This window comes from Mobula hypostoma, chromosome 7 (genome assembly GCF_963921235.1).
Source record: "Mobula hypostoma chromosome 7, sMobHyp1.1, whole genome shotgun sequence".
In the NCBI taxonomy this organism is placed as follows: domain Eukaryota; kingdom Metazoa; phylum Chordata; class Chondrichthyes; order Myliobatiformes; family Myliobatidae; genus Mobula; species Mobula hypostoma.
Genome location: NC_086103.1, coordinates 52,951,575 through 52,972,370, shown reverse-complemented (window position 1 = coordinate 52,972,370; position 20,796 = coordinate 52,951,575). Strand labels below are relative to the sequence as shown.

The following is a 20,796-nucleotide window of genomic DNA, read 5'->3' as shown; positions in this document are numbered from 1 at the left end:
GAAAACCAACCCAACCCCATGGTTTTGTGTAGGTCCTGGATGCCATATTTCAAATTCTTATTCCAAGACAAGACATTTATCCAATATGCTTCTCTATATCCTGTGTGAATGTGAAGTATACACCAATAATACTTAAGCTGCCTCTGAGATAAATATATTTACTTCCTTAAACATGAAGGAGCAAAGTTACCATCAACATACAAATTGCCTACTGGTGTGATCCTTACCTGTTGCTTCATCAGACCGTTTGACATTTCTGCCTCAGGCACAATCATAGGTGAACACCTGGTTTCCCAGTGTTATATCTTTGTTTTTTATGATCAGTGCTGATGTGACATTGTAAAAGTTGATCAGCAAATATTTCCTGTTGAGGATGCAGGACCTTATTATCCCATGAGAGTCCGTTTAAGATGCTGCTTACGTTGGTTAAGTTATCTGATTTCCCATCATGTTGTGCTAAATTATTATTCCTGTGTAGTTTCTCCAACTTACATCCTCTCTTGGCAATGCATTCCAAATATTCGTTCATAAATTATTACATTTAGACTGTCAACTAATGCTTCCTTTAACTAGGCAAGTATGAACTCTAAATATAATTAATTACTATATTGAAATATTTACATTTATCTTGTCTATTCCCATTTAGGAATATGAATACTTCAATAAGATACGCGAACTCAAGGGATTCTGCAGATGTTGAGAATCGTAAGCAACACGCACAAAATGCTGGTGGAACTCAACAAGTCAAGCATTTATGGAGGGCTATAAACAGCTGATATTTTGGGCTAGATTCTTCATTTGGACTAGGTCTAGGACCAGAGGGCACAGCCTCAGGATACAGGAATGTATATACAAGGACCCTAACCCATTAGGACAGAGATGAGGAGGAATTTCTTTAGCCAGAAGATAGTAAATCTGTGGAATTCACTGCCATATATGGCTGTGGGAGCCAAGTCATTAGGTATATTTAAAGAAGAGGTTGATTACTAAGGGTTTCAAAGGTTATGGCAGAAGGCAGGAGAATGGGGTTGAGAGGGAAAATAAATCATTCTTGATGGAATGGTGGAACTGAATTGATGGGCCGAATGGCCCAATTCTGGTCCTATGTCTTATGATGAGTCTGGAAATATCACGCATCACAACCAGCTTTCCAGACAGCCTTGAGCTATTTCATTTTGTCTACAGCTGACCTCGGTTTATGGAAGACACCAAATTCCCAGGCCTAACACTCTTCTCTGAAGCACCTGGCGAGTAAAGAATCCAACATCAGACTATTGGTTATTGACTATAGTTCTCCTTCAATACTTTTAATCCAATCAAATTCATCACTAAACTCCAGATGTCTACCTCATCTGGTTTGAGGTTGAGAGGATTGAGAGCTTCAAATTCGCAGTTGAGAAGATCATCAATAGCCTGTCCTGGACAACCACATTAAGGTCACAGTCAGGAAAGCTCACTATTATCTCTACTTCCTCAGGATGCTAAAGAAATTTGACATGTCTCTGTCAACTCCTACAGTTTTTATCAATGCACCATTGGAACTATTCTGTCTGGATACATAAGAGTTTGGTATATTATCTGCTCTGCGTGTGAGTTGAGGAAACTGCAGAGAGTTATGTACAAGCTAGGCACATCACAGGAAACAGCTTTCCCTCTATAGACTCTGTCTGTACTCCTTGCCACTTCAGTAAAGCTGTCAGTTTAATCAAAGGCCCACCTATCCTGGACATTCTCTTCTCTTCCCTCTCCCAACAGGCAGAAGGTACAAAAGCCTGAAAGCATGTACTACCAGGCTCAGGTTCAACTCTATCCCACTGTCATCAGACTCTTGAACGGTCCTCTTGGCCTTACATTCTAGCTTGTTATGATCTTCTATTTTATCATTTACCTGCAAAGTGCTTTTTTGGTAGTTTTTTCACTTTATTCTGCATTGTTAAGATTTAACCTTATTCTAGCTCAATGTCATCTATATAAACAGCATGCAAGGCAAACTTTTCAGGCAGCACAGTAGTGCAGTGATTAGCACAACACTTTACAGTTCCTGCAACCCGGGTTCAATTCCCGCAGATGCCTGTAAGGAGCTTGCACATTCTTCATGTCACCGTGTCGGTTTCCTCTGGGTGCTCCAGTTTCCTCCCACAGTCCAAAGATGTACTAGTTGGTTAGTTAATGGGTTAATGTAAATTATCCCCTGAATAGGCTAGGATTAAATCAGGGGTTACTGGGCGTCATGACTCGAAGGGCCAGGAGGGTTTATTCCATGCTGTATGTCAATAAATACGTGTGACACTAATAAACCAATACCAGTACCAACACCAATCAGTAATGGCTGCAATAACTCGCTGAGTCTGTACTTCTCTGCTGGAAATGAAATCATTTGGGTTCGGCATTTGGATGGTAGTACCCTGCCTTGTCCTGTTACTCCTTGCAGCTTTGCAGTCCTTCGAATATCCACAAATTTGTGTATCAGCATGCCATTGGGCAGTAATTAAATTAGTGAAAGTCTGTTTAAAAACTTCTAAGTTTGTGCTCCATCCCTTTCAGCATTCAAGAGGATTGCTCCACTCTTCCCTTCCCAACTACCACTCCCATTCTTATGGTACTTTCTCATGCAAATGCTGGAGGTGCAAAAACTTGTCTTTTCACCCCTTCTTTCTCCACCACTAAGGGACCCAAACAGTCCTTTCAGGTGAAGCATCAAATCCTTTGGTTTGCAATCCAATTGATTTTTTCTTGTGTGGGCTCCTCTTCATTGAAGAAAGCAAATGCAGAGTGTATGCTTGTTTTGCAGAGCATCTATGTTCAGACTCTGCCCTTCCAATTGCTGTACCAGCCCACTCCCAGTCTCATCTTCCTGCCTGTGGCTTCTGCACCATTACAACAAAGCCTGATGCTAGGTTGAAGAACAAAAGAAACACAAGAAATTCTGCAGATAATGTAAATCTAAAGCAACTCGCATACAATGCTGAAGGAATTCAGCAGGTCAGACAGCATCTATGGAAATTAATAAACAGTCGAGGTTTCGGACCGAGACCCTTCTTCACACCTCATTTTCTATCTGGGTATACTGTGGACTTGAGGATTCAAAGTCAAAGTTGAAGTTGAATTTATTGTCATATGCATAAGTGCATGCATGCAGAGGTGCGGTGAAAACTTGCCACAGCTTCACAGGCATGCAACATCATATATGCAGCATTCACAAGGAAAACATCAATTTGAACAAAAAATACTAAATGTCAATACTAAGTTCAATACTGAACTTCCAACTCCAGGGAACTCACTCTTTTGCTTTGTGTCAGATCTATTTACGTCTGTCATCATTTTTAGTCAGTTTTTTCTTTTTTTCTGTTTTTTGTGCATTCTGGCCCACTAAGCATGTAGTCACCATTAACAACACAGACACATAACCTGAAAATGATTTTAAACTTTGCCTCACCCAATTATACCCTATAAGAGATTTGCCACAGTTCTATGCCCCTGCTTCTCCCACCTCGTCTAAGCTAATTTGTTTCTCTTCCCTGGTTCTAATGAAGGGTAACAGACCTGTGTTTCCAGCACTTTCTTATAGATTCTTCCGTTGATAAATGCCAAAAAGATAGCCTATTAGAGATTGAAGCAAGTTATCTCCAGAGTTTATGATTGAGCTTTCAGTCTGATATCCAACTCTGGTTTTAGGATTTTGACTGAGTAACTGCATGCAAAAGAACCTTAGAATCAGCACATTATCCATGCAATCCTGGTCATGGAGTTGTTAGATAACTTCATAATTTGCAGTTAGTTCTGTCTACTCACACAATAATGCAGTACCATGAACAGCAATTATAATGAGTTCATAGACAAGTCCTGTCAAATTTTAATCAAAGGAGCCCAAAAATGGGCTTGTGGGCCATCAGTTGGACAGCCTACTTACTCATTCTTCCTCAGTCAATTTTTTCACCAATTGTTTTTTTCCTGAATGATTCAGGGGACACAGCCTGGCCTTCCTTGCCATCAGAGCAGTAAGAAATGCACACACTGTGGCAAATTTTGTGCTTTTTTCACTTATTTATTGAGATACAGAGTGGGGTAGGCCCTTCTGGCTCTTCAGGCCATGGCACCCAACAACCTCCTATTTAATCCATGCCCAATCAGGGGATAACTTACAGTGATCCATTAACTGACAAACCGGTATGTCTTTGGAACGTGGGAAGAAACCAGAGCACCTGGAGGAAACCCACACGGTCATGGGGAGAACATACAAACTCCTTACAGTCAGCGGCGGGAATTAACATGCTGTGTATTTTAGAATTCTTTTCAGCAGGTAGCACAGCCTCTTAATGAACGTTTAGATAATGAGGCATGATAATGGCCTGAAATTGGCTGCAATGGGTAAACTGGCAACAAATAGCACAAGTAGACAGCTGTTCTACATGATCCTCCAGTGGCAAATTAATTTCAAAATCTGCAAGAAAAATAATTAGAGCATGCCACAGAGAGCTCAGCAGTCGATCAGGAGCGCAGCTAAACAGCTGTACCGACACCATATCATTATCAAACAGTTAGGGAGTTCAAGAATACGCAGCTAACTTTAATTTTATTGAACCACTTCTTCTGGTCAATATTTATCTACCTCTGACAGCTAGTTGCTATAATATATAGACAGTGATACATATTGAATAAAATTGCCACAAAGGGAAACAAAAACAGTTCTTCTGTAAAACTTACTATGTTATCAGCTTATCAGTTTTCGCCTGTGATCAGTGGATGTTGCAAAATGCTTGTTTTCATCCATGGCTGGTTTCAAAATATAATTTCAAAGGCAATATAACAAGTTACCACTCCAAAAGGCAATTTAACTATTTCATGCATTCCTCTATTACTATTCAATAGATGAGTTAAATAAATATAACTAATGTTGCTGGTTGCCTTGATTTCAGTTTCTAAATGTTTGCCCTGGGATGAATAATTTAATCAAATAATGCTGATTTTGTAATTGTTTAGTAATGTCTAAAGTTAGCATGCCTCATTTAAATGTGTCATAAGCTATTCTTCTGTACTTCCCCTATCAGTCTCATTTCATTTTGCTGCATCTTAAGCAGCAGCAATGGCCTGAAGGTTTTATATCCAGGCACTCCATTTTGTTATTGATTTTTAGAGTGGGGATGAGCAGACCAATGTTGGTCAGGAATTCAATATTTTAGGGAAAACTGAAGGCTTAGGAGCAATCTTAAGAAATTTGACAGAATATTAGTAAAACCAATGTCACTGGTAAGAAGGAAATTTGTTGTTCTTTTCTAATTGAGCTTGAACACTTTCACATTTGTCAGTCAGGAGTCATGCATAGAAGCTTTTTTAGCAGTGATGCTGTGTTTTCATGACCTACATTAATGGAGGCAGACTTTTATTTATGATTCATTGTCTATGTGCATTTAAACAACTCATGGGTCTAGAAGTCAGCCTCTGAATCACAACCATTATACCATCTTGTTTTCTTTCTTCTTAAGCAATTCCTCAGGATCAATGATGTTGGCACTGTAGCATAGCATAGCGATCAGCACAACGCTTTACAGTCCCAACAATTTGGGTTCAATTCCCACCGCTGACTGTAGGAGTTTGTACGTTCTCCCTGTGAACTTGTAGGTTTCCTCCAGGTGCTCCAGTTTCCTCCCACAGTCCAAGGAAGTACTGGTTAGCAGGTACATTGCCCCGTGATAAGGTTAGGGTTCAATTGAGGCTTGCTGGGCAGTGTGGCTCAAAGGGCTGGAAGGGCCAATTCCATGCCGTATCTCAATAAATAAACAAACGTCTCATTCCCACTCTGTGGGTTCTAGGATTGCAGGTAGGGTGTGTGAGTGGGCAGCTTGAAAAGCAGCCTGCTCTTTCCACCACTTACACAGGGCTTCTGTGTGCTCCTGATGCATGGTTCTCAATACCATCCTGAATGTTCCTTCTCCACTTGGAGTGATCATTGACTCCAGATTCAGAGAAGTCAGAGGAGATGTTGGATTTCTTTAAGGAGGCATGAATAATCTCTACCCATGACAGTCCTCAGAATAGAGTGTATCTTTCAGGGGTTTGGAGTTGGGTAGAGAGTGATGTAGCCAGAGCCAGCTGGGAAGGCATAAATATTGGGAGTTGCCCAAAGAGAAATCACTGCTCCTCATTTGCGTATCTTTCCAATGAGATTGGAGAAGTTTACAGACACAGTGTTGGTGATATCTTTTGAATGCTTTGACATACCTGTTGTAAATCATCTTGGTATTAGTAACACTATACCTACTACTTGAGGATGATTTTTATCAAACCATGCACACAGATATACCAGTGCCATGATTGTACTCTAATGTTTTGTGACAAGAATACACATAGATTAAGATGTAGCTGTCCTGTGCTGGCACTGGTGGGATCAGCAGTTGGTCTGCCACTTGTCTTCAGGAGAGAGAGAGATACGGAAAACAATGGAGCAGCACTTGAAGATGTGTAATGAAGGGACGGGAGAGAGAATAACAGAAGGAGAGAGCTGTCAAGAGCGGCTCCCCCTTTGAACCCTGAACTGTTTGAAGTGATGGACAGGCGATACCCCAGCAGGGGGATAAAAAGGGACAGGTTCGCTAAGGCAGAACACACACACGACACCCGAGGTAACGAGACCCTGGAAGCGGTGCGCCTCTCACAAGTCGGTGGGAGCCTTTTGGACGGCTGATCGCGGGATCAAGCCATAGATGCTCAGGGTGGAAAGGCATGATCGGCGGGAACCTGGTGTGTGTCCACCCTTGCCTGGGTGCCAGCTTCAGCGCAGGGAAACGATCGTATCTGGAAACGGAGGGGTCACGGTCGGTGACCTCAGATGACATCACAAAGGACTCGCCCGAAAGCTGACTGTGAAGGTCTGTCTGGAAACCTTGAATATTCATTCGTTTGCTCTCTCTCTCCTTCCCCCCCACTGTCCATCGCCACGGCAGCGATTACTGCGAACTGAACTGAACTTTGCGTTACTTTGAAACTGGTCATTTACCCCTAGACAACGATAGAGCTTGATTAATCCTGTTATCTGAATTCTGTGTACATGTATGTTTATCATTGCTGAACTGTTGCATTCATTATCCTTTTGATTAGAGTACTGTGTTGCTTGTTTCTTTAATAAAACTTTCTTAGTTCTAGTAATCCAGACTCCAACTGAGTGATCCATTTCTGCTGGTTTGGCAACCCAGTTACGGGGTACGTAACAGTTTTAACAACTGTTCCCTGGCTAGTGGACAATGCTGCATTAGATAGGCAATGGGGTAGTTTCAGGGTAAAATGTCAGTTTATGAAAGATATGCTGATAGAATTAGATGAAGCTAAAGTGAAAGAAGCTTTATGAAAAGTTAAGCATTAACACAGAGCAATCAAGCCTGAGGCCTGTTTATGGTTGTAATTTTACACTCCATTAGATGGAGAGTAAGGCAGTTTGCCAAACTAAACCATTCTTGCTCGGATGGTTAGATTAACATGGAACATGGAGGCTAAAGAATTTGGAAAATTATGATGGGTTCAATCCCTGAAATATCTCGGGGGGGGGCCTCCAATTTTCCTTCTGTTCTTGAAAACCTATAGGTAAGAAACTTGTACACTCCTGACCACTTAACATTTTAAAGATATTAACCAATAAAGGAAGCACATAACCACTTAACCATCCAAGTAAAAAATACAGATATCTGCACGTGGGTGACTTGTGTTGACGTTGTACTTGCTGTTCAAAACATGTGTTCTAGTTATACATGTGCATCTGTCAAACAAACTACAAAATGTGGGCTTGCCTAAAAAAAATGATTCAGAAGTATTGAACAAGTTTCCTCTGTGATACTGAAGAATTTTACTATAAAGTGCTTTCTTCATGTAGTCGAATGCTACATCACAAGAGTAGGCAAAGTGTTAACAACTTTACTTTGGCAGATTCTAAGATAATTGCTTTCTCATTCTAAACACATGAGGTTCTGTAGATGCTGGAAATCTTGAAGAACACAAAGTGCTGGAGAACTCCAGAACTTGGTCTGTTCTTCCTTGTCTGCTATCATGCTTTATTCTGGCATATTATCTCCATCTGGGCAAATCTGCTACCGTGCTTTATAATAGCACATTATCTCCATCTGGGCAATAATGCTGCTGCCTCATGAGCAAATTCTTTGCCACCATAGTGGAGCAGGCCTTTTGCAGAAGGATCACCAAAGCTGTGCCTTCAAAGGCAGCAGCTTATGTTCGGACTGACCACTGTTATACCACACTGGTTTGGTTCTGGTTTACATTTACAGAAAGATCAGAACTTATTTACTTTGATACTCAAAGGATAGCCATCGCAAAAGCATCACAAAATCCATCTTATTCTGATGTAAAATATGCAGATCTTGCTTTAATGAATCAGCCCCTGACAGCTCTAACCCTGCCAGGAAGTGTGCCGGAATGAGATCAGAGTTCAAATCGTACACCAACAATCATCAGACAAAGATGCCTGATAATATTCTGGTGGCCTACAATGCAGGCTGCCTTTTCTATCTGGGGTGAGCAAATTTAAAGTCACCTGAGGGTAATTTGCATAAAAGTGGATGCAGATTAACTTTTTGATGACTATGCTAAAACCATGAATAGCAGACTATTATCATGCACACTATATTAATACAGAAAGAGAGGCAAATAATGTTTTTAAACAGGGGTCACCAACCTTTTTTGCACCACGGACTGGTTTAATATTGACAATATTCTTGTGGACTGGCCGACGGGGGTCGGGGGGCGGGTGGTCAAGTAGGGTTACTAACTTTCTCACTCCCAAATAAGGGACAAAAGTAGCAGTCAAATATGGGACACTTGTGTTTACCCCAAGAAAGACTACCATGACCATGAAGCCTTGCGCGGGCACCTGTGTGCGCATGCATGTACATGCTGATTTTTTTTCTATAAATCGGTTTTGGCTTAATCTTCTCGATTCTGTTAAGTGAAACTACACTGTACATATATTATTTCTACTTTATATAGGCTGTGTATTTATCATATCATTCCTGCTTTTACTATATGTTAGTGTTATTTTAGGTTTTATGTGTTATTTGGTAGGTTTTTTTGTGTCTGGGAATGCTCAAAAATTTTTCCCATATAAATTAATGGTAATTGCTTCTTCACTTTACGCCATTTCAGCATGAAAGGTTTCGTAGGAATGCTCTACCTTAGCAGGGGAAATATGGGACAAGGGCGGTCCCGTATGGGACAAATTAATTTAACCCAATATATGGGATGTCCCAGCTAATACGGGACAGTTGGCAACCCTATGTTCAAGTTCAACAGTGCATGACAGGTAATGAGGAAAGGTGCAACTGACTCATATTGTTTCACATCACCAAATCATATCGTTTCCTCGCAGCCAGGTAGCACATGCTTTGTGACCTGGTACCGGTCCATGGCCCAGTGGTTGGGGACCACTGTTTTTAAAGACTTCCCACAATCCTGCTGCTGTTAGGAAGGAATCTGTGGATTCCAGCCTTTTTTTTTGCACTGTAATAAGTTAAACTGTATCATGCAGACATATTTTAAGGTTGTTTAAAGAAAGAGACAATCCTACTTTGGAAAAAATCACTGGACTTGTCCAGGTTCTTTCAATAGGAGCATGATGTATTATCTCTCACCGACACCAGCCTCTCCACCCCACAACCATTTCTGTAAATCTGCACATTGGTTCATGGGAAATCCAGTGAAATCACATCCCGCACTAAATTGCTCCACTTGATTGTCCAAACTGTGAGAATTTTATACTGGAGCAAGGGAAAAGTTTCAGAGCTCACAACTTACTCTTATTGCAGCTTGTTCTGAAAACCAATGCCTTTCAAGATGTAGGCTATGATTTAATTTTCCCAGTAAAGAATTCATCGAAGATCATTGTTCTGAAATATAAACTCAGTTTCTGTCTTCTACCTACATAGTATAGCCGGCCAATGGTATAGTGGCATCAGCAGCAGACTTTGAGGCGAATGGTCTCAAGTTCGAATCCAGCTGTCTCCTTGAACGCTTTCTATCCGTGCTGGGCTGAGCACTGAGCTAGCAACTTGGCCCTGTAAAAAACAGTTAAATGCTACGGTAACGGCAAAAGTGCCGCGTTATACGCCACATGCTGCGAAAAGGAAGAACAGTAACCTACATAGTCTATCCAGTATTCCCTGATTTTATCAACAGCTCAGTACTTCTTTTTGAAGAGCACATCCAAGGCAATTGACACTGGAAGAGGTGGGGCAAGATGGACTGGTACAAGAATGTCTTCCTATCCTCACATAATGCTTAAAATTAGATTTAGCTGGTGAGATAGAAGGGTGAAGGGCTGTAAAATATAATGGTTAAACAAGGATGTGGCCTGAACTAACATTAGATAAAAAAAAACTAAAATTTGTTATAGTAGCCTGCGTAGAGGTAGGACTGGGAAAATGAGGTATTTTTTTCATAACAGGAGGGAGAAGGTAACAGTGCATGCATTTTCACATACCATGTGTTGTGAAAGAATGCAGGCATTTTGTTGGGGACCACCCAAGATGTACCACAGATAACAAAGGCACTTACGTCAAATATTATATTAACTTAACTGCTTTAGTCAATTTCAAAGTCTGGAGACTTGTGTGGTGCTATGTAACCTCTACAGTGTATAGGTTAAGAGTGAATCAGTTGGCACGAGGTCTGGTGTATGAGTCTGGATGATGACTCTGAACATCCCAGGAATTCTGCACTGTATGTCTTCATGAGATCATCCATACGGATTCTTCAAAAAGAGGTACAAGAACCATTTTGGGCAACAAGGGAGCCCACCGTGGCAAATCTGCATTTAACTTTGTTATATTCAAGCAGAGATGGACAGATTTCCAGAGAAGATGTCCTCTATGCAGCTGTATTCATAACTTTACTGAATAAACTGGCAACTATTGTTCCGGCTATGGTAATGACCTGGCTCCTGATATTTTGGCATCCAGTACATTGTTGGCATGTTAAGTCTTATGTGTCAATTCCCAACAGTTGGTATTTAGCATAATAATTGAAAGAACATCCGATTGAAATAAGTGTTCTCAGGTTGCTAGATAGAGGTCAGAAGAAGGGAAGGCTATATATGTATTTTAATACTTTCCTATTTAAACATTTTGATCAAGAGGATGAAATGCAAAATGATGCCAAACAACAAATTCCTTTAATATAAAAAAATGCCTACTGCACTTCATAAAAGTATAAGTAGATGCTGGATCAATGAAGGGATAATGAGAAGGGGTAACTATAGGTTCAACATGGTTAGTTTCAGTGTCTTAAAAGTGCTCTGAGTTGGAGAATCTGAACAATAGCTGGAAATCTCACAGCAAAATAATGCAGTAGAATATTTAAGGCAGAGATGGATAGATTATTAATTAGTCAGGGCACGAGGAGAGATGGGAAGAAGGCAGGAGATTGGGGCTGAGAGGTTAAATGAATCAGCTATGATGAAATGCCACTGTAGGCACAAAGGGCCAGATGGCCTAATCCTGAACCCAAATCTTACGGATTTATAGTTGAAGGACTGGTCATTAATATTAGATAGAAAGAGGTAAATTTCACATAAACCAAGTGTCAGTGAGAGAGTGGAAAAGAGAGTGTTGTGTAGCTATTAATGGGGAAAATAACAGGTGGGGTAGCTGGTGAATGTGGAGAGAAATGATGAAATCTGAACATAAGAAATAGAATTTGGAATCGGCGACAATGATGAAGCAAAGCCAACATAATTAATAAGTGTTGTTTGGAGAGTAAAGAGGATCTAGGTACATAATTTCTATGGGTTGAGGTTTGAAAGGCTTCCTCACAGGCCACAAAAAAGCCAATGGGAGCTGTTGTATTTGCTAAAGCTAAATTGTAGAATAAGACTAGTGGAAGGGAAATCTTTCCCAACCTCACTCCAATCCTCGATTTACCTACTGCCCTTACAATGTGAGCATAGTGATTGCTCCCTCCCAAACTTCACTCTCTTTGATTCCATCCTAAATTATAATGCTATATTTCACCAAGCACCACTAGGTTATGTTGAAGTCCCACTCTATCCCAATGCTTCTCCTTCCAGTCCTCTACATTTTGGCAACCCCATGACTTGATACTGCCCCTAACTCTTGACTTTACACCTTGATCTCTCTCTCTCTCTCTCTCTCCCCGCCCCCCCCGCCGATTTCCGTCCTTCACCTCCACTTCTCCCATCCTCACCCACCAAGTTTTTAACCCAAGCTCTGATGGAAGCTGGAAAGCAACTTGGGTTATGGCCTACACCGGCAAGAAGACTGGAGGATGTGGTTGGGGGTAATATAACTAAGTGGATTGGGATAAGAGGGCGCACTTCAATTTCAAAGTAATTTGTCGAAATTATTAGCTACTTGAGAATAAATATTTCAATTGCAAATCTGTTATGTACTCTATTGACATCGACCATATATATTTATAAATGTTATTGATGTTTTCTTTAGTTGGTATCTAGTACAGTATTTTAACACTACAAATTGCAATAATATTTGTATGCAACATAAACTATGAATTCCATCACAAATTCAAAGCACAGCAATTCCATATATTGTATTTCTATATTGTAGGAAGTTGTATAATTGAGGTGCTTAATCTGATAAAACAATTTAAAGGTGTCTTAAGGAGAAAGTGATGGCAAAATCCTGCATAAGAAACCAGGAGTGAAACCTGTTTTCTGACAGGGGATAACAGGAATGTAGAACTCTCATCCCTCATCATTTTTTCATGCAGGATCATTTCTAACTTTCAAGATTCTAAATGATTGCTTTAAAATGGTTAAGTGTATTCAGGTGTGTGAACCTCAGGAAACTAAAATATGTTGTTATTCTATCGTTACCTAAATTGATAGTTGAAAGGCTCAAGGGGCTTGAAAAGTCAGTTCCCGTTCTTATATTGCAAATGATAAATTTGAACAAACATGTATGATCTACAGCTCCAAGTAGAAATCAGATATTTTTGGCAGAAGTGCAATTATATTTTGTACCACTTAATAAATTATTCAAATCTGTTCAACAAGGTTCCCTTTTTTTTGGGACACAATGGTGGCATAGCGATTAGTGAGACACGGTTACAGTTTGGAGCGTTGGATGTTTGGAGTTCAATGCCGGCGCCATCTGTAAGGAGTCTCTGTACATCCTCACTTGAAATGCATGGGTTTCTTCCAGGTGCTCTGACTTCCTCCCGCAGGTTCAAAGATGTACCAGGTAGGTTAACTGGTCATTGTAAATTGTCCCGTGATTAAGATAGGGTTTAAAATGTGGGTGTCAGCGGCTAGGGCTCAGAGGGTCGGAAGTGCCTATTCCACTCTATATCTCCTAAAAAAACACGATGGACTTAATAAAATAATCACTGAATATATTCACCTTTGGCATAAAATTAACACAACGTATCATTAATCTGTCTTCAGTGAATATTCTTTTTCATATGTTATTCAGATATAAAACTGGCTTCTTGGTAAATAAGCTATGCATCTGCACATGTACACAGTATAAACAACAAATAAAATATACATCATATTTGACAAAGTTCTGGTACACTATATGACTTATTCCACACAATTTCAATTACCTCATTTATGAAGATCCAGTGACTATCAACAGCTGCCAAATTGGTATCAACAGCCTGTAAATGGGAAGCAATAATTCACAAGTTATACAACATTTTTTAAATATTACCAGGCTGTTTTTTTCCACTTAAGATATATAGTATCAGGCTTACTTTTATTCTTTAAGGCATTCTTCGCATTCAAACTAATAATTAAGAAATTAACCAACAACAAAGAAAACAACCTGTGGCTACCTCATAGGCTATAAGTTTTTCTTTTCATTTTGAGGTCTAAACCATCTCACACATTGGCATTTTAATATATAAACATACAGGCATATGGAAAATATGAAATCTATTACTTAGAAATTTAATTTGCACCATTTCCAACAAGTAATTCAGTTCGTTCTGGCAGGAGAGTGACATAAAAGATCACTCCACTACGTTTTGAAAAGACCTACAAATTTTGGGAATTGCAAGGACCATAAAAAGCAGTGATTAATTTTAGCATGCAGTGAAGCACAAGATTCACTTGATGAAAACAAATGAATCCAAATGTTTAACAATATGTATTAAAATAGATACTAGACATATTCCACTGACAATGTGACTTTAGTCAGAATTGGGTTCCAAATCCAATATGCAAAACTTAAATTAATGTAAAAATTGTGGTTCTTAAATTATAAAACTCAAGAAAAAGATCCGTTATTGTTTATAATTACACAATGACTAAAAAGAGCTTAATACCTTTGTTATATTAAGATAAAAATTTACTGTATAAAATTTATAGTCTTCATTATTTTCTCTGAATGTATAAATGATTAAGCTAATGGTGTTAAGCACAGTTAATCACTAGTGGAAAGTTGATAAAAAGAACAGTCAGGGGAATTTATAGTCCAGAAGACAGGCATTTGCTTTATTGTATCTTTGCTGATTCTACACTGCTACTGCAAAAGTAATCCTGTAATTTTGTACCCTCCCTGCAATCAGTCTTCATCGGCTTCAATCAGTTATCCAATTTTCCATTAGAAGATTCAATGGTCATCTTCAAATACTCCCTGTGGCAAAGTTCTTCTTGGTCCCAGAATTCTCTAGATAAATATATTTATTCAGTTCTCCCATTTCACTCTTTCTAATGGCAATATTAAAATTTATGATAAATCATTTAAAAAGAAATCTATCAAAGTTGTTCTATTAGCCTCGAGATGAAATAGTCCAAGTATCACAATGTTTTCTTCATTTCTACATATTGTCATTCATAACATCACCACAGGAATCTAAGTGCTGTGTCCTTCAAGACTTTAATGTCATTTCTGTACTGAGATGGATAAAAATGCACAGACTAGCCATTTATCAAATTATTCTCAGGAAAGTCAAGCTTTATTAATAGAGTGGGATCCCTGTAAATGACTTATTTTGATTCTTCAGACTACCTTAACCCACTTCACACACTTCGCTCCTTTAGACCACCTTCCACAACCAACCTTCAGAACAATTACTAAATCTCCATTCCAAATATTCTTCCGACCTTGTGGTTCTGCCTCAATCCATCTATGGTCTTGCCTCACCAACGATCTCACTACTGACAGGATGTTAAATTCACTAAGGACACAACATTTTGATTCCAAGGAGGATGTTATGAATGACAATCCAGAGGAATTTAAAAAAAAAACAATCCCCCAAATCTCTGGTTGAAGCTTCAACATCGACCAAATTCACAAATTACTGCCACTAACCCCAGATCCAATTCTTGCAGGCCAACTCTTGGCTCAGATGCAAGAATGCTATTCCTATCATTGCATTGACAACCTGACGTCTGATTCTGCTCCACGTCCTTTGAATGCTGTTCCTACTTCCAACTCTGGCCTTAGTCTCAATTTCAGGTGGCACACTCTGAATAATGCTCATCTGAAACTGAAAATTACTGATGCTTACTATAATGGAAACACATTTCCCTTGATAATTCTTTATCTGAGAGGCTTCGAAGAGGCTAAAGTTCTGGTTCCCTCTGTTGCCTAGGCATTGTGCCCACGGATTTTTATCTGTACATCACCGTAGTTATCTCCCCTACTGTAAGTCTTAGGTCACACAGACACGTGTGTGTCCTTGAGCTCTCTGCTGGCAGTTACTCTGGGCAAAAGGGAAGCATGTTGTGAAATGTGTTGTTTTGTAGCAGTAACACAATGCAAGATATTAAACATTATGTCACAATAAAAAAAAATCATTAAATAGTGCAAAAGAGGAATAGTAAGGTAGTGTTCATGAGTTCATGGACTGTTCCGAAATCTGACAGAGGTGAAGCTGTTTCTGAAATGATGAGTGTGGGTCTTCAGATTCCTGTACCTCCTCCCTGAAGGTAGTAATCAGAAGAGGACATGTTGTGGATGTGCCACAGAATGAAAGGTTAATGCAGCTGTGTAGCAGTTTTGAGATGCTAATGTGAACTTTGCAACATGTAGAAGGTAGAGCATACAAATTTTAGGGCTCACTTTGTAGTCTTCCCACCTTATATGGAGGCAGCACATATGTATTTTACTATCAATGGGTGCTCATTTTTGTATGCAGCACATTTGTCAGATACTCAAAATGACATCAAATAGACATTCAGCTCACTGCACCTGTCAGGCAGCTGACTGTTCAAATTTATGTCATTGTGGCAAATGAGAATTAAGGTTTCAGGGAATATTGACATTTTATAGTAAGAAAATATTGATTAGAAACTTGATACTGTATGAGATAAACAATGTCACAAACTTAGCACTTTACCTCCTAAAGATTTAACAGTTCAATAAATGTACATTCCAGTTGTCCAAATCAAATAAACAACTTTCCCATGGTGCAAATGTGTTTGGTTCGCAATATTTAGTAGAACAGATGTTCTTCTTTGCAATTTGCCCCAACAAATTGGCACCTTTACAGTTAATTTTCTGAATAATAATTGGAAAGCAATCAGCTTCAAATCAACTCAATTGTTGCAATGGCATTGTTACAAAGGCATAGTGTGTGACCATCTGCAAAATGCAACACACTGGAAGAAATCATTTCAACCTTAAATAACATAAATTGATCAAAAATAATGATTTTTTTCTTCAAATAGTTGCAATGACGGATTTCACACTGGTGAAACTGCTTTTCAAACTCTGGCTATAGGATTTACATTGGAAAAACAAAGAATGAAAAAGTATAAGAAAGGACAAGAAAATGGAATTGTAAATAAATATACCCTCAGAGAGTTGACACAACAGCATTAAAATAAATGGCTCAGTAATGTGCTTTAATTTGTGTGATTCTTTTCCAATTGTCAGCTGGGCTGTGATGAGAAGCAAGGTCTATGTTACACTTTTTGCTTTATAAAATTTCAAGACTGATCATTATTTTAAACTTAACTTTTCCAATTTTTAAATCATATGCCCATATTGATAAGATCATGATTACTGAGAAGCTACATTTATCAAAATGGCAATCATGCAAAATGTAAATCATAGTTATAGGATACACATCATTTAGTCAACAGCCCCAAATCAGGAAAAAGCACCAACTGAACCATGTTCACTGCAGTAAACAATTAGAGAATTAGAGGCTTAAGTTTTCCATTAGGAAGATTACATTAGAAATACTGCCATTAGAAATACTGTGGAGAAATACTTCTCTGCAGACTAAAATTGATGTTCCACTGCTGTTCATTTTATATACGGCATTCTTCAGCTTGGAATGATCATTTACAATTCACAGTTTGAGCCCCTTTAACTGTTTCCATTAGAAAACACGCAGAGTTGTTTTGATATTCATATTTTTAAAGACAATTTTCATTATATTAAAAACATTGGCATTATAGTCAGTAATGAAGAATGAAAAGGTAGTGGAAGAACCAACGAGACTGCTCAATATACTGCATAATCTTTCAATCATCATTCTTATCATTGCATCCCTGTGCTATTTTTATCACTTGCATTTATATTTTTCTCCATGCTTGAAGAGGATTTCGGGGAAATGTAAGAGATAGTCCTCTGATGAAAGACACTGTTAATATTGTGAGTTTCTGAATTATACAGATCTTAATGCTTAACGTTTGCCAAATTAACCTCTAAATCTGAATAGCATACCTATAAAGCTCTAAGAAAGTAAGATATAAAGATAAATAATGGTAACAAAAAAACGAATATGTTGATTTTACCAAGACTCACTAAAGTCTGCTGCTTGAGATTAATTGAATTTTTGTTAGGTATTCATTTATATATATTTGTCAACATACATTTCATTGTTGTAAAATGTTGATTTATTTGATGTGAAATAAACAATTGTGTCTGCAACACATTACAGTTAGTTTGCATTTATACCTTTTATAAATTGATTCACTTTCCAATTACTAAATTTGCTCATTCTGTGCACATCAATCCTGCAGAGTACTAAAATGTAATCTAAAGTTATTGCAAAGCACACAAGAGAACTTGGATTAATCAGCAAGTGAAATTCTAACTACAGTAAATAAAATGTCTGTATCTTTCCAATCATTAAATGGGATGTGTTTTGATAGTGGGAATGGCACCTCGTTAACACAACAAATGCTGATTCATGTTTCATTGACAGATGGCTTTGCCCGCAATTTGGATGCTTTATACCTGACAAGGGGGAAAAAATACCCTCAATTTTCATCTGCAACTAAGCAATTTAAAATCATTTCTGTAAGCACACCATGGCTCCACAATATACCAAGCAAACATTTTTTTTTATTATTAATTAGGGAACAGCAGTGCTGTCACAGTGTGATAATAAGGAGAGACTGAATCTATTAAGGCTTTAGTAAACGCAAATTACATTTTGTACATGGATACTTGTGCCATAAACAGTTAAGTACTTAAGTTTCAATTTCTTCATAAAGCACACATTTCTTATTAAGTCATTTATGTGAGAGGATTATAACCTGCACTAGTCAAATAATTATTTTCTGAGCAGAAAGCCTTTCAAGGAATAAAGTTAGCTTCTTCAGGTGGTAAAATTCACTTTTCAAACAACAAAATGAAACATTTTCTGAGTTTACTTCAGTGCATTATAATTTGAAATGTTTATTCCCGAAGAATGTTGCAATAATGTGCCCACTGTGTGAAACCTGGAATCACTAATAGCTACCTCCTGGAGTCAAGCATTTGTCATACAATTTCAAGTTCAAGTTTATTGACATGGGCATAAACACTCAGTGTGTAAATACTATAAAAATTAGCTTTTTGCAGTAGCAGTGCAGTACATTACAAACATGACAAGCATAAATTACATAAAAGTTAAATTACCATAAATTGTACATAAATTGCACAACAAAAGCAAACAACAATAAAATAAGTACATTTGTGCAAGCTGAGGGAAATATTACCTGAGGTAAAATTATGGTTTTTCAGGTTGATACAAGAACCTGATGGCAGCGGGTCATTCAGCAGAATGCAGAGCCAGTTGCATCACAGGCACAATGCTCCCCACCATCCAGGAGATGGTGCCTCCAGAAGGTGGTGTCCATCATTAAGGACCCTCACATGCCCTCTGTGCTACCATCAGGGAGAAGTTAAAGAAGCACTGGACCACTCAATGATTTAGGACAGCTTATTGCACTCTGCATCAGATTTCTGAATGGTTCTGAATCTATGAACCCCACTTCGTTACTTCTTTATGTTGTAGTTTATTGTAATTTTTATGTCTTTGCATTGTACTGCCGACACAAACCCACCAGTTTCACGACATACCAATCTGTGATGACAAACCTGATTCTGATTCTGGGGAAGAAGCTATTGTGGATGGCATGGTGGCATTGCAGTAGGTATGGAAAGGGATAAGCACACAGCCTTGAAATGCATCTGTGTTGATGGTTAGTGAGCAGGACATGAGATTTCCCAATTCTTATTAATGCTGGTGTTCCGGTGAGGACACTGAGGATTCAACTGCAGAGGGAGGTGCAGAGGACCAGGCCTTGGAGCTTGTATAGTCTGGTGTCATGAACCTTTTGGATCAATGGGAGGCCGTGAAGGCGCCAGACTTTGGTACTCTACCTGGATATTGTTAAGTGATCTAATTCTGGTTTGTTTTACATGTTAATTGCTCTCTGAATTTATCTTGTGTTGTTTATTGACAATGGCTGGTCTCTTCGGTGACCTTGTACTACTTCAGTTATGTGCACTGAGTCTTGAAATAACCTTTCCATCGTGACGTTCGCTCAGAGTGACCAGTGTACCTTCAATGATTCTTTAGTGAATAAACTCTTGTCGGTGTTTTATACTCGAATCTCCAGTTACTCTGCGCCTGGGTTCTTCAGCCTGAGTTCACCATGTCAGCAAGATTGAGCTGTCACGGACCCAGTGGAGTGTAAACAGATGCATACAGCATTACCGTGTCAAGGAGAAGCTGTTGAGAGACATGAACACATGCTCCAGGAGATACTAACCTCACTGAAGAAGTTTTCCTGCTGGGGGTTTTTGATACAATGCCCCTTAGCATTTGAGTTGCAGCTATCTGAGTTTCCTTCAGGTCGAAGTACAGAGGGATACATCATCGCACTCTATTTGGGCTGGGTCCTCTTTTGGGCAATGGCACTACAGGAGAAGGAGGAGGGTGTTCAATCACTCACTGGTGGTCAGGAGGCAGCTAATAGGCTCCTCTATCCACATCAGGGAGTATGGTCCATGGTGGACTACTCCAGAGAACTCCACACTTTGGATGCAGGGAGTGGTTGGAACATGGAGATGCTGACCACCATTATTCATCAGGGTCCTAATGACAACCTTAAGAATGTTTTAGCGGCCTAAAACTCAGCTGAAGTATTGCAGATTCTCATAGCCCTGGCACACCGATTAATTATCCACTACCTGAAAGGAGGTGACAAAGACGTGGTGAATTTTCCCAAAGAACTTTCTTTCACACGGATTCAACATCATCTTTGACCCCGCATTCAAGGACTTCACCCAGATCTCCACCACCTCCTCCTTCTGAGGAACAAACATAACTAGGCAGAACCAGACTCTCTCCGTTTGAGTGGGAGAGATGACGAAGAGAGAAGTGTTGTGTTTATTGCAGAGAGGTTGACCACTATCGCTCTTCTTGCCCTGAATTAGCAGGAGGACTCCCAAGACCGTTCGGGAAGGGGAGGACTGTGACAGTCTCTAACTTTTCTCCTGGCTCTGCTACTTCAGGAGTGGTGCTACCTTCTCTTTTATCATGAAAGGAACATCAGCGTGTCCTTGGAGCCTTTGTTGACTTTGATGC

At 39.2% G+C, this 20,796-nt stretch overlaps 1 protein-coding gene across 1 annotated transcript in view; it reads right to left on the bottom strand.

Moving 5' to 3' along the window:
• LOC134348912 (glutamate receptor ionotropic, delta-2-like) overlaps nucleotides 1-20,796 on the bottom strand; it is a 595,898-nt gene that overhangs the window by 164,788 nt on the left and 410,314 nt on the right. Inside the window, exon 5 of the mRNA XM_063052714.1 lies at nucleotides 13,579-13,632. Coding sequence (XP_062908784.1) covers nucleotides 13,579-13,632 — 54 coding nt within the window. The remainder of the gene's footprint in view (nucleotides 1-13,578; nucleotides 13,633-20,796) is intronic.